This window comes from Amphiura filiformis, unplaced genomic scaffold (assembly GCF_039555335.1).
Source record: "Amphiura filiformis unplaced genomic scaffold, Afil_fr2py scaffold_596, whole genome shotgun sequence".
Taxonomy (NCBI): Eukaryota; Metazoa; Echinodermata; class Ophiuroidea; order Amphilepidida; family Amphiuridae; genus Amphiura; species Amphiura filiformis.
The window spans coordinates 320919-347139 of record NW_027306060.1 but is presented as its reverse complement, the minus strand read 5'-3'; the positions used below and the strand labels follow the sequence as shown (position 1 = coordinate 347139).

At 36.9% G+C, this 26221-nt stretch overlaps 1 protein-coding gene across 1 annotated transcript; it reads left to right on the top strand.

The window, feature by feature from the left end:
- The first annotated feature begins 552 nt into the window (after window positions 1–552).
- Window positions 553–25344, top strand: LOC140145732 (katanin p60 ATPase-containing subunit A1-like). The gene is given in 11 exon segments (XM_072167413.1): window positions 553–621; window positions 7389–7563; window positions 12713–12900; window positions 15908–16109; window positions 17896–18020; window positions 18472–18577; window positions 20593–20751; window positions 21508–21634; window positions 22978–23112; window positions 23940–24066; window positions 24868–25344. Coding segments are annotated over 10 exon segments (1530 nt in total). The 5' UTR covers window positions 553–621; window positions 7389–7401; the 3' UTR covers window positions 25067–25344.
- The last annotated feature ends 877 nt before the right edge of the window (window positions 25345–26221 follow it).

Genomic DNA, 26221 nt, shown 5'->3' with positions numbered 1-26221 from the left:
CATGATACACTGCTCCATAGGCGACTGTTAAAGTTGTAATTTCGTTCTGGTGCAGAACGTACGTAGGGGGCCTAATTCAAATTTTACGATAATTTTGCAAAACGAATTAATCTGCAAGAAATTTTTGGTACATAAACATTAGCAAGAAATTTTTGGTACATAAACATTATGTAGCCCTGAGACTAGTAGGCCTATACTAGTCTTAGTGTAGCCAAAGGTTTCCAGTGGTAAAAAATCTCGCCTTTTTTTTGAGAAAGGTGGGGGGATGAGGCTGTGGATCGCGAATACCCTTTTAAAAATAATGTCCTCGTTTATTTGTTTTTGTTTTGTTTTGTTGGGGCATATTATTGAGGGGCATACCTGTGATTATGATTATGTTCCAAAAATAAAGACTGAGACTGTGAGACATGGGTAGGCCTATATTATTTCTATTATAAGTATTAAATTGAACATGGGCAAACTTTATTTCCATCTCATGATTTTAGGGGATTTGAGACAGTGTTGACTGTAGACTCTCGCAAAGCACTGGCAACATCATTTTATTGACATATGTCGATTGATTTATCGACTATCGATTCAAGATCGCAACGGATTTTCGGCTCGGGAAGTGAAGAAAAAAAGGTAAAATGAACCTTTTCCTTTCTCGATTGAGATAAATGTTACATTGTAAACTTTAACGTGTTGTATGCAAGTCATATTATGCGGTGATTATTATAGCTATTTCTTTTGTAGGAGCAACAGAGCAATAAACGGTTGGCTGTCGGGTGTCATGCATGCATGACTGTTGAATTCAACAGGCTTATAAAGTGAATTCAAATTTGCCATCAAACTGCATCATTTTATATATCAAAATAAAGCCCTTGAGTAAAGAAAGCCAAAACTGACAACCGTTTTGTCATAGCGCTTTCCATAGCAATTTACATAAATAAATACATCTTGTCAGTCTAAGATTGAGTGTGACTTTCAATTCATCAAAAATATTCAGGCTCTCAGGCTATTCAGTCATGATTCATGCATCAAAGACTAAGACTTAAAGGGGGGTAACCCTATTGGTTTTGGATATGGATTGTCTTTAAAATTACATAATAATATCAAATATCGCCTCCTTTATGCTGCTTTGTGAAAAAACGAGAGCATTTTCAGCGTAAATGTGAATAAATAGCCAAATTTGCAATCCAATACCTGGTCCTTGGTATACGTGAATTGCATTCTGGGCAGGCAATGACGAATGCTGACATGCTGTACAACAGGCCTCCAAAAACCAAGGGAACGCTGGAACGGGCGTTCCCAGAAAGGTCACAGAGGTCACAGAAAAAAATTGCAATTTTTTTTTTTTTTTTTTTTTCTAATTTTTTTTCCAAAGTTTTCGGCGATTTGAGAACCACTGGACCTATTATGAAATTTCAGGATCATTCACAGTTAATTTTAAAAAAAAAAAAAAAAATCAGAAAAAATTACGAAAAAATTACAGTTTGTTATCTCTGTATATGCCAACCATTAACTAATGTTTATTTCTTCATCTATCACATAGGCCTATTATAGATGCATTGGTTTTCCATGCATTTATAATATGTGATAGATGAAGAGGTAAACACAAGTTAATGGTTTGCATATTAAGGATAACAAACTGTAATTTTTACGTAATTTTTTTCAATTTTTTTTCAAATTATCTGTGAATAATCCTAGCCCTTCAGAATAGGTCCAGTGGTTCTTCAAAGTTGCAAAACAAATGACAACATTGTTGGAAATTTGTGAGTTTTGACAGTAATACTTTGAAATTTTAAGTTGTGTTTTTTGTGTGAAAAAGGATGTAAATTTTTATAGAAAACTGTTCCAAAATAAGGCTCAGATTGCACGAGAGAGCATCTAAACCTGAGAGCTTCCAGGGCCCTTAAGCGGGCTCTGGACCACGGCTGTTAGGACTTCGCGCTTCGCGCTCGTGATGTCCGCTACGCGCACATAGGCCTATTTCAGTTATTTCACAGAAAATTTCTAGCACTTGTCATTGTAAGTTCCCAGACAGCGGAAAATTTTCTGGAGGCCTGCTGTACAATGCCCGGCCCGTATTGAACGGAAAATGTTTTTATTTTCGTACCGTTTCAGAAAAAAAGGAAACTAAATATATTTCCCTTGCAATATGTACATTTCAAATGAATATAAAAAAGTTTGGGTAAAATGGAGAGGAAAAAAACCTTCCCAGACCGGGTTTTGAACCGGGTACCTCTCGGGTAAAAAACAAACGCGCTATAGCCAAAATATTAAATTCTCGATCATGAGCCAACTTGGGTACGCGACAGTTATTTGCGCCGAAAGCGCATTTCACGCAAATACCGGGCGCTACGGCGCAAAACACAGCTTTTGAGAATTGACCAATCACCCGATCGTTGCTAGGCAAGGTCAAGATTCGGTCATGCAGGTCGCGCGATCGTGTTATTCTATGAAAAGTACGCTGACACAGAAGGTACATCCTCTCATGATCGAGAAATTGTTATTTTGGCTATAGTCAATTGAGCTATTCAGCATACCACGCTTACTTTTGCCGTTTTAATAACTATATACGGCAAACCGTCTCCTCAGCAGTTAGTGTGGTTCGCTTTTTTTCACAGAATGTGTATGACGCGAAACCAAAGTAGCTGTTGCGGTGACTGATATTTCGCTCATAATTCCCTCCCAGAATTCCAAAGTATTTACCATTGTTTACAAACTGGTATACCTGTAAAACCGCTGTGATTCATGATTTCTCGAAATACATCGACTTGGAGCGCCAAATTTCAGGATAGTAATGAGAAAAATAGTATCTATTATGTGATACCAAAACCTCATCAACAATGAAAAAAATCGGGGATGATGCTGTCGATCGGGTTACGGACCTTTAAACTATAAATCATGAAATAGGCGAATGTTGTACAGGGTTTCAAATCCCACGCGAACCGGTTCGCGTCGGAGGTTCTCGCCGGGTTGCAACTGGGCGAACCAAAATTGGTTCGCGCACAAGCTTGAACAGACTGCGTTACTGGCCTGTATCACGTTTCGGGAAAGAACGTCTGTAGCACATACCTGTTTTTAATGACTTTGCAACAATGTTTCTATTGTCAGCAGTAACACCTTGCATTCATACTTTTGAGTTTGTATGGAGCACATTCATACACATTATAAATAAGTGAAATCAGAATATCCTGAAAGGAATTTAGGTAACGAATTCAACGACACTGACCTCAGCAGCTAATGTTTTCATGTAAACATGGCGTCATTAGACATTTTAGCCTACGTTTCAGATCCTACTATCGGATCGTTGAAACAACAAAACCTCATTCCCCGGCCTCATTCACGAATGCACTCACCTTCCTACACCACCAGTTGTAATAAAACTCAAAACATCCCGTGTTATTCCTCAAAACTACATGTACCTTCATAATTAATAAAAAATTGAAATCCTAGTAGAAATCCGTTATCGAAAATTGTTTGATATAAGGCTATTGGAACTTGATTGTTAGTTTCCGATTGACCGCCCGCATCACTTTTTCAATTTGACCAAAACTTTCATTATTTTCATGACAAAGTCAATTATCTGAAAATTGAGATGGAAATAATCAAAATTGAAACTCTCAAAATGTCTGACATCCCCTGCTAATCATAATCAGCACTTTTTCTTAGTTGTAGGGGTAGAGGATGTAGTAAATAATGGAAATTTAAGGATTACCTCACCATGTTTCTAGTGATTACAAAATTGCTAATTTCTTTTCATTTTTATGAAAACAAATTCAAATTTTTTCTCAATCTGTTGCAAAATGTCTGTAAAGATGATCTAAGCATTAATACCTGTTTTGAGATGGTCTTTCATCAACAATATATACTTTGGTACTGGTGGGGTACCTAAATTTGGAGAAAGCTGTTCATAAAATCATTGATTTTGTTGACATAATGGATAATGAAAAGAGACCGAATAATGAATAATGAAATAGCGACCTCATCCTTTTTTTTAAACATCCAATCGGAAACTAATAATCGAGTTCCATTGGCCTAAAACGTCAACAAAAGTAATTTTTCTGAAGAGTAGATACCGCGTGTCAAAATGGCGGCTCGCAGTCGCATCCCCTGCTTTGTACATGTACCCAGGTCACGACCTGTCTACATGACGAACAGTCAGGGTCAGTGGACAGCGCAACCTGTCCGCCGTAATATATGCACCTAATATGGGCATAATGGCTCCGCCCAATATACGGGGCTGTCAATCATCCTTATTCACAATGGCCTTTGTCGAACAGACTTTTACGCAGGTAAGAGCTCACGCTGTCCTCACATTAGCGATTAGGATCGACGATCGTCAGGCCGACACAATCTGGTTGTGTAGGAGACTATCATCGTGATGCCCACGTTGGAACCATTGGATTTACGCAAGAAATATTCATTGCCAGGACTGAAGCGGTGCATGCCATTTCTATGTTTGTACCGGGCAAGTACCGGACATTTTTCAACACGGAGCTAGCGGAGATTACAGCAAATTCGTCCAAAGGTAAGCAAAGGGTTGGGGATCGCATTTTTAACTTTGACTAAACTGTTTCGGAGTTAAGGCTTGCTAAAAGTAGACCATTTCGGGGGCTGTATTTGTTGTGCATGTCACATTGTGAACAATGAGTGAAAACCGACAACATTCGCCAAGAATGATTGTTATGTTTAGTATACCGCCGTTCGAGAACGGCGGTATACATGTATACCTAAAGCTTGAAGTCTAAGATGATCACATTTTGTGTTATTTTTACCTTTTTTTACTGCAACGGAAATGTAATCCATGAATATAATTCTGAAATGTTGGGGAAAAAAGGCAAAGTTTTCATCATTTTAGCTGTCGATTACCGGTACTTTGTATTGTATGATCACGAACAGAGCGTGAAAGTTTCGTCCTGGCCTGTGTTTACAACCCACCATCCCATAATAATAGATATGACCTCGCTAGTAATAAAAGCGTCTATGTCATTGGTTAAATCACTTTCATCTCACATATTTCCACCAATCACGGCAACTCTTTCTTACCAAAGAGTCGGGTCATATGAGTAATTAATCATGACATGAATTATTAATCGTAAATGGCATCGTCAATTTAAAGCTTATTATATAAATTACACGCATGTGCTCACCTTAATAAGATCATTAAAAAATATAATTCTGAAATGTTTGGGGGGAAAGGCAAAGATTTCATCATTTTAGCTGTCAATTTATTGTACGATCACGAACAGAAAGCACAGTGAGCATGAAATCCATGGCCCATGTAATTTTAGTGTTTACAACCGATCACCCCCATAATAATAGCTGTGACCTCGCTAGTAATGAAAGCGTCTCCTTCATTGGTTTGTATCACTTTCACCTTGCCTATTTTCACCAATCACGGCACCTCTTTCTTACGAAAGTGTCTGGTAAACATGAATAATTAATCGTAACATGATTAATTAATCGTCAAATGACGTCGTCATTTATTAACACACGTGCTCACCCTTTACCTGGTGTACAAAATAATATGTGGAATAAATTTAATTTAATTTAATTTGCATTTCATTTATTTATTTATACTTTCTTTAAGCAGGGTAATCCCATCAATGAAAACACTGATCTTCCTGGGGGCCCTGCAATGAAAAGATATATGGTTTAAAATTTGAAAAGATATATGGTTTAAAATTGCGAATCATATAACAGTACATCTATTTTAAGCAATTTTCAGCGAACATTTAAGGAAATTTGTAATAAATTTAGGTATGAATACAAATGTAGATGTAAATAGATATCGAGTGAAATAAGGTATATGGTATATTTTCATGTTTTGACATCTCTTCATCCTATAGCTAGCAGTAGCAGATTGGGTCATCCGCGGCCTCAAATTCTCCAAAATTAGAACTCATACGGGTGTAAAACCTTTTAAACTGCACTATATTTAATACATGAATGTTAAATGTTGAGGTCTCATTAATGCATGATAGTCACAGCGATAGTCGAAGTTTAATAAGCTTAAAGAAAGTTGCTGAGCTTGCTGTGTAGTAAACTACAATGTAGTGTATACCATGTCTGAATCATCTGAGTCATCATCTGCCCCTAATGACTTCACTTTTTTGCATGGTTATTAAAAAGTTTTAAAATTAGATTTATTTCATGTCTGGTGAGTAGTTTATTTTTGAATGATTCTCAATTGTTTTGTTGTCCAAATCAATACTAAAAATTACTTTCAGGATTCAAAGTTGAAACAGCTGCTTTTAACAAAAAAACCTTAAAGATAATCAACTTGATTTTGTTATTAATAATGTTATAGTAAGTTGCATACAAATTCCCACCTATTTATAGGGTATTATGATTTTACCGGTTTTTTTTTCTCAATATTTTGCGGGAATCGAAAGCCTGGTTCTGATGAGAACCTAAACTGGTTCCAGCAATTGATTGCGAATTTGAACCCCTGTTGTATGTGACTGACTATGAGGGTGAGTAAAAGGCTCTGTCTGTTTCGATCCAAATGTCGCCAAATTCATAGACCTGGAGATTGAGGAATATACCGAGACGGTTCTGCAAAAATTTAGCTGAAAACGGTCAAGAATTGGCCTCAATCAGTAAAAAGTGATTTTTTCGGGCAAATATATAGCGGTTGTTTGTTTACCGCCGCGCCTATGCCAACCAACGCGTCCACATGTCTAGCATAAACTGAGCCGTCGTTAGCGTCAGCGTACACGACATGCGCCACTTGCGCATGGCCAACTTGCGTACAGGTTTATGGTATACGGGGCGGGGATGGGATAACGGGATCAGGCCTGCGAAAACTATTTTAAAAAAGCACGAGTACACAAGAAAGTTAGGAAGGAAGCAAAAATAATAAAGAAAGAAAGAGAGTAAATAAAAGAAAAATAGAAAGAAAAAATATCGTCCCGTTTTAGTAATCGCTCACGTTTACTCAACTAGCGGAGGCCCGCACGGAGCGCGGGCATTATTCCGCTAGTCAATTAAATTCAATTTGAGATGATTACAAAATGAGATCCATTTTCCAAAATGAGATACTTTTGAATAGCAGTGTCAGTGCATTATCATCTGGCTGATGAAAAGAGCAGACCTTAGCTCTTGAAACGTCGCATACAGTAAGTGTTTCAATTGGACTTGTATAAGAAATGCTGAATTAATCAGGCTATTTGCTGACAATTCCATCCTTGACCTTTATGAGATCCACAACCAAGAGGATCATCACATTCTCCAAGAAGACCTACAGGTACTTGCGGATTGGGCTACAAATTGGCTGATGGACTTAAACATCAAACAGTGTACATCACGCAAAAGAAAACCCAGCTATTTCCAATACTCCATTCAAGTTATTTCCAATACTCCATGCACTTATTCTCCCAAACTTTGTCGTAACTTCACAGATAACCTGTAACCATGAATGTGGAGGAGATCGGTGAGAATACCAAGATGGCACGGGAGTATGCCCTGCTTGGAAACTACGAGACCTCAATGGTGTACTACCAGGGTGTGATCCAACAGATACAGAAAATGGTGACGTCCATCAGGGAGCCTGATCGCAAGCATCGTTGGCAAAAGGTAGGAGGGTTAGGTCTGAGTGGAGCTTGAATTGGTTTTGATAATGCACTTCATTGTGAGGACAACATCAGGTTTAGGATTATTTTCGCACAGTGTGCAAAATTCCAGTTGAAATCCATACACCTCCTATGGAAGACATAACCTTAATCTCCCACATAGGGAATGTGAATTTCAAATGGAGTCACCCATTCATTTAAAAAACACTCCCTGTGTGAAAGATTAAGGTCATGTCTTCCATAGGGATGTACATGTATGGATTTCAACTGGAATAACTAGTGCAATTTTGCTGGAATTGTGGGATTCTTACATATAATTTACTGTGTGTAGATTATTAAAAAAGTACCGGTACTAGAATCAACTTGGTTCAATTTTACACAAATCATTTCAGGATAATTTATTCGAGAATTGATAAACGGATTAAAGCCAAAAAGCTTTTGAACACATCCCAGGAACTGCACAAATTTCCTTTGGACTATAAGGTGACAAAGTCAACTTCTGATAGACAGAAACATATCCAACTTCTAAAGCAGATGAAAGGATAGCAGGGCAATTCCACACCAAAGTGGACATGAGAAAAAAATTGAAAAATGCTTAGAACTTTAATTTGAAACTACAAATGCTACAATGACACATTTGGTATCAGATGAAAGAGTTCAATGTGCTCTGTCATTTGAGCTATCTTACAGATAATTAAAAATATGTCTACAATGAAATTTCTTCAAAAAACCTGTTTTTTGGACACATTTTGGGATTTTTAAAGAAAAACTGCCTCACTTTGGATCCAATTTACACATCCTCATTAAGATGTTGTTACAGGTTTTCTGTACAAACTTGCTCAATGAGAGTTGAAAGTTTTACATACTGTGGTGTTTTTCATGATTTTTGTATTTCTTATGTATTTTATTATCCTCTAAAATTTAGTAAACCTTTTGTCCTTCCGTTACTGTCCTTCCGTTACCATGGCTAATCCACTTAAAAGGCATTGTAATTATATTACCAAAACACATAAATTCAAATGAAAAGTGATATTAAGTAGCTAACACTTAAAGGATTACATTTCCCCCCTTGAAAACAATGTTGCCTTACAAAATTCACATAATTTATGCAAAAGAAATTTAGGTAAAAAATCCATGTCTGTTTTACCGTCCTTCCGTTACCGAGCTCATTAATATTCATATTTCATACGCGAAAGGTATTTCTGTGAAAAAAAGATGTGATATTTGAAGGTAGCAGTATTAGTAATGAAATGGTAACATTAGTTTGATATAACTAATAAAGGTGTTTTTGATATCCAAGTTTGAAAAGTCGTTTTTGAGTGCAAATGTCCTTCCGTTACCGTGGAATTGCCCAGCACTAATATCACTTTCAGAACTATTCGGGTTTTCCATTTGAAATCCATATAGAAGACCTGACCTTAATCTCCCACACAGGTTGTATGTAGATTTCAAATGGAGTTGCCCATTCAGGTGACTCCATTTTAAATTCACACTCCCTGTGTAGAAAACTAAGGTCATGTCTTCAATTGGGTGTCAACTGGAATAGCCAATTTTTTTGGTCAACTTGGAATGATGATAAACAGAAGTATAAAGTAACTAGAGTCAACAGACGCTGAATACAAGCCGCAATTTTACCCCTATAACTTGACCCCTGGGTTACGGATGGGGTCAACTGCTCTTGCATTGTGCTTAGGATGTCATAAGATATATTCCTGGTGAATTTCAGCTTAATCGAACTTATACATGGATTTTGATTTTTTGAAAATTTTTGATTGACCTTTTGACCCCTTAATGACCTTTGACCTCAATGAAAAAAAACCTTATGTACACCGACAAAATGCATTGTTCCAATTTTAATTAAAAAATTCTACTATGTTTAGTTGTCGAGATAAAAATTCTTAAAGTTATTCAGCTAAAAACAGGAAGTGACCCTTAATGACCTTTGACCCCCCAAATAAAAATACCATGCATACATCAGGAAACACTGATTCATGTATGATGGTTATATTACTCTGGTCTGTTTACATTAAGAGATAAATTTTTTTGAACATTTTTGATAATTTTAGTTTTTGACCGAAGTAACCCCTTAATGACCTTTGACCCCAAAACTGTAGGCATCCTAAAGACCCTGGCTAGTAGCAATGCATGTGTGCTAATGGCGACTCTCTGCTATGTAATTTGTAAAGACAGTGATTTTTGAATATTTTTTAGACTTTGACCGGAAATGACCCCTTAATGACCTTTGACCCCTTATCTGAGCACACCCTATAGACACCGACTAAAGTCAAGTCACATGATATAACCATGTTCTCATCGCATGAAATTTGTGGAAGAAGTAGCATTTTTTGTGAAATCACATTTTTGACCATTATAGCTAGGTCAAAGGTCACAGCGAGGTCAAAGTCAAATGGAAGGTTTGCCCTAGTCCAGTGGTCATTTGGCTCAAGTACACTACAAGATTCCTGGCGACGTAGTACCTCTGCTGCAATGTTACTTCGCGGCTACTACCGCTGCTACTACCGAGTACACAATCCCTTTGTGGCCGACGTTGGTACTACACCAAAGTACCAGCGTCGGCCACCATACTGTAGATACCCCGTAGCAAAGTACTTACATCGATACTCCACCATGCGTCACCTAAGAGTCAACTGCGATGCACCGAGTAGGTGACTTATACGCACACCCTAGTCGTGGGCACTTCAATGGCCCTTCAGCCGAAGTACCTGCACAGTAACCGCATCCATGGTGTACCCATGTGTCAGCAGTGAAGGTACTCACCGCGAGGTACTCCGTCGCTAAAGTCCTTTGATCGTAAAGTTCATTGACTTCAAAGGCGCCCGCGCCGTTGGCCAACTACGCGGCCGACTGCGGCGTTCAACTACGCGTTCAACAAGGCTTGCACACGAACGCGTTGAAGTGGAATTATTAATTTGTTATGATCTGGATGCAATTGCTTGTTGCACAATGCAGTTTTTTCCGTGCGCGGCGACAGTGTTATAATTCCGTTGTTTTTCTTTTGTTTTCCGTTTTGTTCTGTTAGGAAAGTAACACGGTTTTTTGTTTGTTTGATTGTTTACTTGGTTGGTTAGTTAGCTGTTTGCTTGGCTGATGGTTGCTCAGCTTGGTTGTTTTCATTTGTAATTTTATGTTATTTGATTTATATTTAGTAAATTTATTATTTTTCGGAAATATTTAGAAAAGATTACATCATGTATTTTATGTTCATATGTTTTTTTATTCATTAACTCATTACTTGCTTTAGTTGTTTTACTGATTTATTTATTACCTGTTTATTTATTTAGTTGGTTACTTATTTATTTACTTATGTACTTATAAATTTACTTAGTTCTTTCTTTATTTATTTAATTGTTTTTATACTTATTTATTATCTTCACTTATTTATTTACTTACTCATTTAGATATTTATTCATTTATTTATTTAGTTGCTTATTTACTTACTTGGTTATTTTCTTATCTTCTTATTTTCTTGTTTATTTACTTATTTAGTTATTATTTACCTAATTATTTACTTATTTGGCCCTTCGCACTTGATTATTAGTTTCCTGTTAAAGATTTTGAAAAAGGGACGAGGTGACTTTTAATTATTAATTATTAATTGTCTTTTATTTTCTTTATTTAGTTTGAATTATTACAAGCAACTATTGACTCGTTTTGACTAGAACGGGCATTTAATTATTTCACAACAATATTTGATTTTATAAATAAGTGAAGGTGGAGTTGTAATCTTTGTTCATTCATCATTATTGTTGATATTATTAAAGTCAGAAAATGGGAAGTAGAAGTAGTTGAAAGTTATTTTAAAGGAGAAAATTAGAAATAAAAATAAAATAATTAATTATTTTGAGATTTTCAATTTTGGACGCGGGCGGTAAACAGGAAACTAATAATCAAGTGCGAAGGGCCTTAAATTGTATAATTAGTTATTTACCTATCTCCCTACTATTTAGTTAGTTAGTTAGTTAGTTAGTTAGTTAGTTAGTTAGTTAGTTAGTTAGTTAGTTAGTTAGTTAGTTAGTTAGTTAGTTAGTTAGTTAGTTAGTTAGTTAGTTAGTTAGTTAGTTAGTTAGTTAGTTAGTTAGTTAGTTGTTAGTTAGTTAGTTAGTTAGTTAGTTAGTTAGTTAGTTAGTTAGTTAGTTAGTTAGTTAGTTAGTTAGTTAGTTAGTTAGTTAGTTAGTTAGTTAGTTAGTTAGTTAGTTAGTTAGTTAGTTAGTTAGTTAGTTAGTTAGTTAGTTAGATCTTTGGGTTATTATTTATTTAATAACTTATTTACTTGTTTACCTATTTCCTTATTTATTTACTTACTACTTTAGTTATTTGCTTACTTATTTATTTACTTACATATGTATTGTTCTTTACTTATTTATTCACTCATTTACTAATAGGCCCACTTAACTTATCCGCTTAAAAATGCCCAAAGAATAAAATAAGAAACATAAATCAAGAACATATTAATCAATATAAATCAATATGGCAACAGAAATAAATAAGAAATGGCACCCCGCTTGCCTCATTTTTTTTTTTGCCAGAGTACCCATGTCGGTACTCAGCTGCAGAGTACCTGGCAGGTGAGTACCAGTGCCGGTACTCGGAGTACCTTCAAAGTACCTACGCCACGAGGTATTCGCGAGTTGCAGCCGGCTTGCTGGGCCACAAGGGTCTGGTGAGAATCCCGTAGTGTATGGTTGAAATCTGTCGAAGCATAAGAGAGCTAGGGCGAAACGTGGCAAGTCACGCAAAATGTCACGATTGGTTGCCAGAAGAAAGAAGAAGAAAGAATTGGGAAGAGACAGCACAAGCCGACGTTCGACGTCGGCTTGTAATATACGGTGAAAGTGGAAATTTGTGCGGGCATTAATACTTTCATGCTTTTCAAAGTGCAGCTACCGTGAAACTAACAACAAGGGAACATATTCCTTTTGTATATAGCCTAATAGCCTGATGGTCAAGAGGAGGAATTTTTACCTGTACTACAGTATGTTGGCCTGCCAATATCAGAATATTAATACGCAAATTTATTTGTGAGTGAAACTAGTGTTTCATCCAGATCAATGGATCGGAATAGTCGCAATTGCTTTTAAAAAGAATCTCTTCCCAACCAACAAGATAGATGTACAAACTGTCTTTGTTCACAGATAAGACAGGAGCTATCGCAAGAATATGACCATGTCAAGGATATCAACGCAACATTGAGCAGTTTCAAATCAGATCCAGTCCACGATCACGGTGGCATTCAAGCATATCGTCAACCTGCTGCACAGCCAAAGCATGAACCTGAGAGAGATCCTGATGTGTGGCCTCCACCGACACCAGTAGAACACAGGTTAGTGTGTCCAGGGCTTCAACTATTATAGTCTGTCCAATATGAAGTTGAATATGACCTATACCAAAATGTGTGAGTTGTACACATATTGGGCAAAGGTCGTGGTAGAATATCATTTAGAGTAAAGTGGAAAGTTCTCTGTGTCTCGTAAAAATGGAAAAATCCACGGAATTTACACAGAATTTAAGAAAAAACAGAAAACAATGAATTTCACGGACAATGTGTTTTTCCTTGAGAAAAAATAAAAAATGAAGAAAAAAAATGAGAATGTGAGGTAAAAATAATGAAAATGAAGTCTGTCTTCAGAGATATCAACCTTAAAACAACTAAAAATATAATGCAAGTAACTTTTTTAGTGGTGCGCATCTTCTGTAGGCCTATCTAGCACAAGGGCATTCCATCCTTTCTAATGAAATTACAGAATTAAGTATTTAAAATTACCTACGGAAAATCGTGGAATTCTGTGTTTTAATCACAGAAAACTTGCCACTTTAATTTAGAGAAAGATGAACATGACAGGTAGACAGCTTTCGGACTACCGATACTTGATATAGGGTTTTCTTTAACGGTTACCTTATAACCTTAACACTCCCAGGTACTACAAAATACTACTTTTTATAGCCAAAACAAATTATATAACTTCTTTGTTCATCTTCTCTCTTGATTCCTGTTTCCAAAAAAGCATGTAGGAATTAAGACATGATTAGTGTAAGAGTATTTCTCTTTAGTTTTTCTGCTGTATTATAGTGCAGAGGTTTGTCATTTTAACTGAGACTTTCAGAGATCGGTAAAGTAGATCGGCAGCGGATCAAATTTTCCCTAGTCCTGATTCAAGGCCAATTCAACTCTGATCGACCCAATTTCTCATTTGCTGATCTAGATTCGGCCAACTCTAAGTAAAATGCATTTTGTGTGAAGATTACACATTTTCCAGTTCCTCTACAGTCATTTAATTTTCTAATTAGAATGCATACATTTTCAGTGTTAAGGGTAGACGAGGAGTTGTTGGTCGAAGCAACCAAAAAAAAAATCGATTTTCATTCTCTAGATCAATAAATTATTGACAAATAACACGTTGATGTTTTGCAAAGGTTCATTCTACAAATTATATAATTTGAAAACTTGCTTAATTTATTGTTGTTAATGAGTTATGTACATTTTACAAAAGTGTTGTTGTTTCAGCCCTCTTTACAACATAACTCAAGAACCACAGGACCTACAAAATTATTTCTGTGATATTTGAATTCTTCCACACGCTCGCAAGGAAATGAAATGAGCAATGCAATTTTTGCCAAAGCTCATTACCATTCGCAAGATGTTGTGAACTACCAAATCGCAACACTTTAAAATAGTGTATTACCTTAAGGCGATTTAATACCCTGATTTTCATCAGTACCCATCTTCTTTTTTTTATTGCAAATTTATAAAGTATATTTATATGTTCATCATCTCATGTCCTGAATTTATAAAATATCTCTACATACAAAGTGGTATTAGACCATTTTAGAAAATCATTTTAGCCCTATATATTTTTTTGTTTTACTGTATCCTGGTAACTGAGATGTATGTTTCAAAACAAACCATAATATATTCTATTGAACATGTCCAAGTAGAATACATGAATAGAATACATTAAATCCTTTGTTATACTATCTATAGAAATATACTCACTGATTATAACACTGAATAAATTAAATAGGCCTAAATAATCTCTTCCACATAGACAATTAATACTACACCATGTATGTATCTTCTATAATATGTTGTTAGGAAAAGAGATTAAAAAAGGCTATAAGGTCATCAAAGGTCAGGTTATAGGTCAATTGGTTCAGGTCAAATTCAGGCATCAATTTTGAATACATGTGATAGTCTGTGATGTCATACATGTCATAATGAGGCATCAATTTTGATATTTTGTCTGTTACTGGATATATATGGAAATGTGTGAGGTGGATATACTAAAATACCTTTGGATGTAAATGGTGAGTACAATTTAGATTGCCTAGTTGAGTTGGATTGGGCAAATAAATATAAAATAGTTACCAAAATCACAAAAATGAAGCTTACGGAAACTACCTAATATGGTGGTATAGGTGACAAAAATACAATCTTTTTCAACATTGCTGTAGTGTGGTTGTGGTAACCTGTTACCTATGGCTTAATTAAGTTTCAGTGACATAGTGTTGCAAGTTCAAAATACAAAATATAGCTCGACATTGAAAATAGAAGCATTTTAACCGGTTCGTTTTTTGATAGTTGTGGAGCACCAAGTTCATGAAGTCATAAAAGAAATCAGGGACCACTTATTCCCATTTTACATATCAACATTATTTCCCTAATGTGTTAGCAACACATATCCAAAATTTTAACGAAATTCGTTGATAGTAAGCTTTCCAAAATGAAGTGAATTTAAATCATCAGTGATGTACCTCCTTTTGGCTTCTATCTTCAAAAGCATGTAAGCTACATTGATACCGATGCCACCAATAAAACGAGAAGATTTGCCCCTTCATTTTGCATACCACTTTGTCCAATTTTTTTTGTAATTTCTTCACAAAATGCAAAAAATGCAAAAAAAAAATCAATGGGTGTAGTACCCCTTAATGATTCTTGTTTTTGTTTAAGGTGGTACTACACCCCTGGTCATTTTGACTAATTTTGCATTTTTCTCAAAAATAACTACACACTGATAACAAAAGTTATGTATATTATAGGGCAAGGAATCCAATTACTTCAAGACAAGTGGTTCATTATATATGTTAAGAAATGAGGTACATTCTAGCGGTACATCTTTTCTTATCATAAATAACGCTTGTCTTGAGTCACTGAAATTCCAGTGCAGTAACTGGATTCCATGCCCCTATAATATACATAACTTTTGTTACCAGTGTGGTGAGTGTGTTATTATTTTTTGAGAAAAATGCAAAATTAGTTACAAATTTATCAAGATGTAGTACCACCTTAAGTGATTTTTTAATTATTATTTATGATATGTTTTACTACTCAGGCCATCTCCTCAGTACCAGAGAGGCGGCGCACGTAAGGAACCACCACGTCGCTCTGAACCTAGCAAGCCATCTCAACGTGTCGCGGGTCGTGATCGTGGAGGACGTGGCGGTCCATCACAAGGGGGACGAGGGGATCCACGAGGTCGGGCAGGTGGTGGTAGCAGGGATAGAGGTGACAAGAAAGGGGGTAAAGGGGATAAGGTTAGTATCAGTACATGTCATCTTTGGGCAGGACAGACCTCTTATGTGTCATTAGCCCCTGAACATGTTTAAAGCAAAACCTCAAATTTAACCTGTTGGCATTTTGTTTTAAACATGTTCATGGGCTAAAAGCACATAGGAGGTTTTTCCTGCCAAACGACGATGTTTTAAGAGTTTTCAGCGTTTGAATTTCAAATTTCCAGACAAGCTACAAATTTTCTCCTTGAGAAAGGAGAGGTGTCAAAAAATATATCAAATAGTGCATTACTTGTTATATATTACTTGTTTGTATATGTTTGTATTGATAATTTATTTGTTCAAACTCCATAATGTTATAACTTTTGTCGATGGATGGCTTTCATCAAAAGCACTCTATATGCTTGTAGACGAGGTTTTACGGTAGTGCATTACTTGTTAAAATGCATTACTTGTTAAAGTAATGCACAAATAGTTAACAAGTAATGTACTATTTGTTATCTGAACATTGAAATTGACCGGATCCTTCTTATTTCCTGTGATTTCAATCACAGTTGGCTTTGCAGAAATGAAATATCACTAGCAAGAGATGATTTGTTGTATGAGATCACAGTAGCATAGGCAGGGGGGCAGAGTGCTCCCCTGACAAAAAAATTAAAGAAAAAAGTACCCCTCTGACAAAAAGGGCAAAGGAAAAGAAAAAGGAAAACCAAAATTCACCCCGATCATGGGCCAAAATCTTGTAAAATACCAACAATTTTGCATGATACACACGCACATTGTCACAATGAAGCCCTTTCCATCCAGATCATGGGCAAAACTAGTGTAAAATGCAACATTTGTGCGTGCCTACGCACATACATCATCCAAATAAATCCTTTCTTCAAAGCCCGAAGACATGTACAGTGTCTCTAAAAATAAAACCGGTATATGTATGTATCTATGTAATGCAACTGCAATTTTTTCAACTGTGTCCCAGAAATTTTATTTTGCCCCCCCCCCCCTCGACCAAGGCTTTTACCACTATGCCAAGAAGTAGAGAGTGGCATGACCTGTATGGTCTATATTTTTGTGTGGTAAAGAAAATAATTAATAATTTGTGATGTTTCTGCCGATATGTCACCAGACAATTCTCAAAATCAAATAAATTGATATTAATCTTCGATGTTATAAAGCCCACCGATTACGAGCTTTGGAATCAAACTACAGTGATCAATGTAAATAAAATAGGAGATATGTGACATGATCAAGGGGAATGAGTCACATGTCGACCCTGGTCGAAAAATGAGTTTTAAATATGTTTCTAAAGAGGACATGAATTCGAGCTTTCCAAAACTTACAAACCCCATGTTGATACGACTTTTCTTTGCAAAGTTATGTCAATTGTTGAAAACTTATCTAAATCTAAAGAATTTTAACACTTTCTTTGTCCATATCTCAAAATCAATATTCACTAATTTCCCTTAATTAGGCCCCGGCAAAAAAACACAATTTTTTGAAATAAAAAACGAGATCCAAAATATTGAAAAGCGAGATTTCCCCGAAAAATTGCACAAGAAGCTTTAAAAACACCCGAAAATACAAAAAAAAAAAATAATAATAATTCCATAAAAATACTGTAGTCTTAACCCTTAATCATGTTACATATACCCTTTGACCATACTAGAGCTGACTACTCAAAGTTGGGTGGGCTTACATTTTGATTAAGATAGTGCTATGATATATTTTGCACTTACTGGACTTTAATCACTCTCTCTCTTCCATCCTTTTGATGACATTTTCTTTCTTTTCAAAATTTTTATTTTCGCAGGACAAGAAGAGTTCACCTACAGGGGAAGAAGGGGATGACAAGAAATTTGATCCAGCTGGTTACGATAAAGATTTGGTGGAGAATTTGGAGCGGGATATCGTGCAGAGAAATCCTGATGTTCATTGGTAAGACAATCAATCAATCAATCAATCAATCAATGAAAAGAAATTTGATCCAGCTGGTTATGATAAAGATTTGGTAGAGAATGTGGAGCGGGATATTGTGCAGAGAAATCCTGATGTTCATTGGTAAATCCATCCATCCCATCCCATCCCATCCCTCCCTCCCACCATCCATCCATCCATCCATCCATCCAAGTCCGATTAATTTTTCCTCAAATCCATCCATCCATCAATCAATCAAAGTCCGATTAATTTTTCCTCAAATTTTGCATAATTTCTATGTAGATTTAACATCTGGAATGTAATGCAAGTGGGGTCGTTGCTGCTCTTCTAAATTCATTTATAAAATGACCAGACTAAGGTGTCGATCCTTTAGCGCCACAGTAACCTCAATTTGTGAGTATCTAAACCACAAAGTATTAATTTTTTCTTATTAAATTTTGTTCATCCTCAGGGGTGATATAGCTGGTTTAACAGAGGCCAAGCGGCTCTTAGAAGAAGCTGTGGTCTTACCTCTATGGATGCCAGACTACTTTAAGGGTATCCGGAGACCATGGAAGGTAAGGAATAGTTTGAGCTATTTATGCTAAACTAGGTTTGTAGCAGAAAAATGTGAACAAATTATTTCTTTTTGTATTGCATTTTTAGTCACTTTTATCTGGTAACTAGAATGAAAGAAATGCACATAAATAATTAAAAGATGAATTCTATTTTAACCAGGCTGCGACAAATCGCCTGTCCGATAGCCCGGGCAATCACATTTTTGTCGGGCAATTAAAACTCTGAAGAGCTGTGCCCGATCGGGCAAGTCTAAAGTTAAACCAATTAAGGCTTGATGATTTAAAATGGAGTATTTCTGTCCAACTTGGCGTGTTCACAGAAGTAAAAAAACGTCAAAACAAAGTAGAAAACTTCTTGAAATGGAACTCAAATTTCGCTAGGCACTTTCGTATCCCACACCAGACTTGCAGACATATACATGTATATATGCTAATGAACATCATGCCGTTACGTGACGTATTGGAAGTTTGGCCAATTATAGAACCCGTTTCGTGCAAATATCATGACGTCAATGACGTCAGCTGGCCATGTATTTGCATATGATTGAGATTGAGATGTACTAGTGGTTGGCGAAATACGTAAATCGCCGTGACTTTACTGACAAAATTTCACATAAAATACACATTATTTTCCACATGTAAGAAACAAACAGTGAAATAATTGAATGAAATGTTCATTTTTATGCATTTCATGAATACTCATTTATTTATCAACTTAACTGAGAAAAGTATTGGATTTCCGTAAGAATGAAACTGCCAAATTCGGCACACTTACGGTACTATGCACTGCACTGCATGATGAGTACGGTATGTGACTTTGTCGACAATTGTTGCCGGGAATATGGGTTAATTTCGGGCAATTTCGGGCAACCAATTTTTGGATATTGCCTGCCCGATCGGGCAAGCTAAAAAATAAAATTTGTCGCGGCCTGATTTTAACCATAGGGCTCACACCTAATTACTGGTCCGCAGCTTTCCCCAGCATGGCTGGGGAATCCCTCATTCAATGGGAGCTTAAGCATTATTCCTGCAGTAACCTGCAGCTTGCTTAGCTGGCTGGGGAAGGCTGCACACTGATAAATAGGTACGGGCCCTTATAAAATGCTATGTAACTCTCTTATATCCTCACACACTTCAACCATTAGAAGTTTATAAAACTTGGCCCCAATCATATATTGATGAAATATTTCAAATCATTTACCATGATATGCAAATAATCTCTATCAGGACTTGATTTAACCATTTTGTTATTTGGGAATAATACTAGAATAATAAGTATTATGTTGTAGAAATATTGGCAAGCCTGGACAAAACTATAAATGTGATTCCGGTCACCCGACCTTGTCCTTCTCAAATCTACTGACCGCAAATATTTTTTGAGTACTGGAACATAAATATTTGAATGATTCCCCGGCTCCCCCCAGCAACCCCAAAATAGTCCCCGGACTCAAATTTTTGAAGCTTCTGTAAAACGTAAAAACTTCTGGTTCCATAAATATATGGCATATTTGATTATAATGTGACTGGAATTTAAAACATTTTTGACAGGCAGGTCAACCCAGCCAGCATCCACTACTCAAAATATTGGACCTGCCTGTCATCTATCACATGGTAGTGGATAGTAAAAACAAAAATTCCTATTGTTTATTCTCTAAACAATGTCAACAAAATGTCCTACCTTGGTAGCCAGAAGTTCAATATTCATGACATTGATGCATGACACTCTAACTTGAATAGTTTTGATATTCACATATTAGTATAAAAAGTGGAAGCTAACTTAAATGACAACTGAGAAACTGAGATGGGCTATTCCAGTTTAAATCCACACACCCCCCTATGGCAGACATGACCTTAATCTTGCACACAGGGATTGTAAATTTCAAATGGGACTACCTGAATAGGTGACTCCATTTGAAATCTACACCCCTGTGTGGGAGATTAAGGTCATGTATGGATTGCAAATGGAATAGCCCAATATGAAAGTCATAATGGGGTTGTACCATTGTTCTTGGCAGGGGGTGTTGATGGTGGGCCCACCAGGGACAGGTAAAACTTTACTGGCCAAAGCGGTGGCCACCGAATGTGGTACTACATTCTTCAATGTGTCCTCATCATCACTAACCTCAAAGTGGCGGGGAGAGTCGGAAAAACTCATGCGACTTCTCTTTGAAATGGTATGTAATTGTGCCACTTGGTGGCGCTTTTCTCTTTTTCTTTCATAAACTTCCCATCTGATATCGTAGGGCGTCCTGATGGTCGGTCCCCCAGGAACCGGTAAGACCATGCTTGCAAAAGCGGTGGCTTGTGAGTGCGGGACTACTTTCTTTAATGTGAGCTCATCTTCCCTGACATCCAAATACCATGGCGAGTCTGAGAAATTGGTGCGGCTATTGTTTGAGATGGTAAGGAAAAAATGTGTGCTGTGCTTTTTTTACCCAGTCAGACAAATCTGCATAACATAGTGATGCACCGATCCATCCTAGATCTGAGGTGGCCGACCACCGATCATTTTGCTTTCGGATACCGGTCCCAATCAATATTGTACTAAAAGTAACACACCCTACACTCATTGATGAATTAATTAGGGCGCTCTCTATAATGATGTTTTAGTAATCCGTGACATTCTCCCTATAACTTCAAAACAATATTATTTAATCCTAAAATCGTATTCCTACCACTTGATATTTGTATCATCTTTGCTATTTTTAGTCTTAGATTAATTCTTCCTTTTCTTTCTTTTCTTTTCATTAAAAAAAAACTCATTAATTTACCTGTTTCTTTATTTGCCTGTGGAAAATAAAATGCCATTTTGTGATTTTTGTTCATAGTACACATCATGGTTAGTTTTTACCCCTTCCCCCTCATACGTACACTTTAAAACATTGGACGACCCCTAACAATTGTGTGATACCTTGTTTCCACCCATGCAGGCACGGTTCTATGCACCCAGCACAATCTTCATAGACGAGATCGATTCCATCTGTAGTAAAAGAGGAAGCAGCTCAGAGCACGAAGCCAGCAGACGTGTCAAGTCTGAACTATTGGTCCAAATGGATGGTAAGGAATACTTACAAATCACAATTTCCTTTTTTTAACATTGATTTGTTCGGTAGAACCAAAATTAAACTTCTACGCTACACAAATTTGGTACACTCGCCGGAGCGCTTTCACCGGGTCAACCGGCGTCTTCAGTGGATGTTATTGCTCTGAAGATTTGGTGTTGCTATTGATGTTGTTGAGACACCTTCGATGACGTCACAGATGTAGATGACGTCAAACAAGATGTTGTGGCGCCCCTTTGGTTCTGGGGGGCCAAGAGGTTGTCCCATGGTCGATGTCTAACCCTTTTTTCGGGTACACAATCCTGGACAACCAAAGGAAGTCTCTTGTGATGCTTTAAATATTTCCATTAGGATCCATTTGGGCTCTGGGGCAGTCAATCAGAGCAAAATACTGCCGTATTTCTCTGGAAGCTTGAGTGCACTGGCCATCGTTTTCATAGTAGAATCTCATCCCAATTTTCTGTGACAATATATTTTGAGAGGACATACTGCACCCCCCCCCCTCCTGGTTATGACATTATCAAGCTTCCAACTGCTGCAATTTTGAACCAGTGATGCAGTTTGGTTTGTAAGAATATTTAGTCAATATAGCTGCAATAAACTCCATGATTAAATCCAAGTAATGGGTTATTCCATTTAAAATCCACCCTACCCCTGTCGAAGATTTTGGAAATATCTGCCACAGAGGGATTATGTTTTTCAAATGTAATTGATCAGGGTTAATCATTTTGAAACCCATACTCCCCCTGTATTATGGCGTTACCTATATCTTCCACAAATGGAGTGAGAACTTCAAATAGAAGTTACCCAATTGTCTGTTCTATTTGAAACTCATACTCCCTCTGTTGAAGACTTTATCTAAATCGTCCACAGGGGTAGTGTGGACAGTGTTCAAAATAAGCACTTATCCTCTTGTCCAAAAATCACTTAACTGGGGACAAGCATATTGAGCTATGTACTTATCCCCTGGACAACCACTATATTTTACCTCCAAAATCATGATTTTATTAAATATAAAACTTGACATTAAATTTTGATTTTTGACTTTAGTATAATGTGATGTCCACTTGTTCAGCATGTCCAGTTCTGAATATTTTTAATTGACCATTTCACTGAGTTACCCAATGGCGGCAGTACTTGAGATCCGCATGATCAGAATGGTGACAGATTTCCCAGAACAAAAGACACATTTTGGGGACAACCAAAGTGTTTTGAGGACAAGAAGAATTTATGCTTTAGTTATCCTCGGACAAACTCCATATTTTCCTTATTTCGACACTGAGTATGGATGTTAAATGGAATAGCCCAATGCATCTATTTCTTATTTTATTTTATCAGGTGTAACAGGTGCAACAGGAGGAGAGGATGCCACCAAGACAGTGATGGTATTAGCAGCCACAAACTTCCCCTGGGATATTGATGAGGCACTGAGAAGAAGATTGGAGAAGAGAGTCTACATTCCACTCCCTTGTGGTACGTCTCACCATACTTTGTCAGGGACTGCCTTTTAGGAGAGCGAGAGCAATCGCTCTCTACTGCTCTCTTTGTATAAAAGAGTGATTTTTAACTCGCCTTAGTTGACCCCTGGGAGTTGACCATTCTCTCCTTACATTCAATTGTAAATGCTCTAAACAGCTCTCCTTGAAGGCTGCAGAAGAGCTATTTAATGCTCTCCTTCAAATTCCAAAAGACAGTCCCTGCTTTGTTCACTCTCTTCACGCGAGTGTTGACTGCAGACAACAAGTGTCATTTTTTATTTAGTTCATAAATTTCAGAATTGTAAATTTTCATGACCATATTTAGAATCAGAATGAAAAATGCATTAAAATGAGTACAAACAAGCCTATTATTGATTCAGTGGTTCGTGAGATAGCTCTTGATATTTTGTGAAAATATCTCAAAACTTTGGACTTTTTTTATGTTGAAGCCTATGGCTAGCACACAGCATTAAAGGTTACAATAGGGATATAAAGCAAGTGGGATATTCTTTAAAATTTCACGCCAACATGAAACCTCAAACCTGACTCTGGACCTGATTATGGTCAGTAATTTATCAGCAAAATAGAGTCTCTGTCTCCAGTCACAGCTTGATCTAAGCATGTACGATATCGCCTACGATATATTGCGTTAATTATTTTCATATCGAAATGGTGCTATTTCGCCATGCTGTAAAACGATGTGTAATATAGCAACTTTTGTATTATTGAACTTACTAAAAAATGTGGACATTGTGTTCCTCAACTGACTGGAAAAAACCTGAATACCATTAACATAACCAAATATTGACCTATGCATTTCAGCTGAAGGCCGGGAGTAGCTTCTGAAGATCAACCTTCGTGAGGTGCCCATTGATGACTCTACAGATTTAGCAGCTATCGCAGCCAAATTGGAAGGCTATTCTGGGGCTGATATCACCAATGTCTGCAGGTAGGTGGACCCATTTGGCTTCAATTACCATTGCCATTGAGTGGTTTTCTGTACAATATTTGGGAAAGCCTGTCACAGTGCTTAGTACCCTCTGATTATAAGGTGCTGGGTTCAATCCACTTAATGACTGCTCAGTGCCAGAAGTGAGTAAGTGTAATAGCTGCCTTGTGAACATTTGACAATTTATATGCAGTATATAGTACTCATATCTACACATGGCAGCTATTCTTACCCTCTTCTGGCACTGAGCAGTCGATAGGTTGGCTAAAAGTTGGTATGCAACCATGGTCTTAGCTAGAAATTGAAGTTTGCCCATCATTTGACCTAGCAATGATTGATTTTGATGTCACTACAATGGCAAATAACTGTGCACAAGGCTTTCGGTGGCAAGGTGGGCAAGCAGTCTTATGTGCTGTAATCTATCATAGCTGAGTCAAAGGCATTCAAGGTTTGTGGGTTATGATTATGTCCCAAAATAAGTGTCTGAAATTGGAGATTTTTAATAGAGCGCCTCAAAATCCAACAGCTTTGAGGGCCTTCACCACCTCAATCCCCACCAGGGGCCCTAAGGCGGGCCCTGAACTCCACCCGTTCAAGGCTTTCGGCACTTTGCATGCATTTAGATTACTTTTTTAGTTATCAAATATTTATTCTTGATTTCCATTTTTATGAAGACCTTAGTGACATCTCTGTGTGTCAGCTTTAATTGCCTCAATATTTGAGTGCAAACACTGCCTCAAATATACTGAATTCAGGTTTCTGGAACAGTAATATTATTGTTTTTTGTATTTTTCTTTGCAGGGATGCATCCATGATGGCCATGCGACGTCGTATCGCAGGTCTGCGGCCCGAGGAGATCAGAAAGATTCCCAAGGATGAGCTGAATCAACCCACCACCATGCTGGACTTTGAGGAAGCCGTAAAGAAGGTGTCTAAGAGTGTTGGCAAAGAAGATTTGGAGAAATATGAAAAATGGATGACTGAATTTGGCTCGGTTTGAATGAACATAGTATTAATTACAGATATAATCACAGGGTCCATTTTAGAGATGAAGAGCTTATTTCCAAACCGTGTTAAGTCCACAAACCCATGTATCTGATTTCCCTGTGCGATATTGCAATGGGGTGTGACAGCTATAGGTATTATAATTTCAGTTGGATGCACCATTCCAAAGCAAACAGTGGATGGATGAACAGTAACAATACTGTGTGAGGCCTTTGTTTCCCAATGAGAACAATAGTCTGCGATTGTTATGGTAACAGAGATGTAAGACTTCCGAAATTTCCGAATTCGGAAATGGGACAAAAAAACATTCCGGAAAAAAAATTTTTTTTACATTTCGGAATTGGATGATGCTAATTTGTCATAAAAAGAGCAAAAAAATTTTTTGAGGAGGTGAACCCCCGCCAGGGGCTCTGCCCCATGGACCCCGTTGCTTGCCTCGCCTTCGGCTCCGCTGCTCGCCAACAGCTCGCATGATTTTCAGGAAATGGATCATTACCTCACTTACATCTCTGTGGTAAATAATGGCTTGTTGATGGTACAACTCATTGTTGTAATGTCAAACTTGTCAAAGTAATTGTGATTGTATCACACAAGTAAATGAGACACATGGGGTTGTGGACTTAACACGGTTTGGAAATCAGCTCTTCATATACTGTAAAAGTGGAAATTTTTGAAGTACATTAATTTTCGCGCTTTTCACGCTCAATACAGCTATCGCGCAAAGAAAAACACACAAATATGTTCTTTTTATGTATAGGTCTATGAAAGAAAACTCAAAATTGCTAATTTTAAAACAAGTGAAATGTTAAAAATTGTAAAGCGCAAAAATTCACACATGCGAAAATAACCACTTTTACAGGACTTGATGTTTGACTTCCATGGTAGAATGATGACATCAATCAATTCATTTTTTTTTTTTTCACAAAGGCAATAGGAACAAATTAGTTCGATCTTTCGATCGACAATCGATGCTTGGTCGATCCTTATTATTTATGAAATCAATTAATTTACTATTGTTAATTGTGATAAAATAGTAATTTGTGCCTGAAGGGATATTGGCCAATTTAAATTTGGCGTTAATTCTGATTAATTAGTTGATAGTTCATTAATAACAAGCATCGAAGCAGCATCGACGGTCGATCCAAAGATC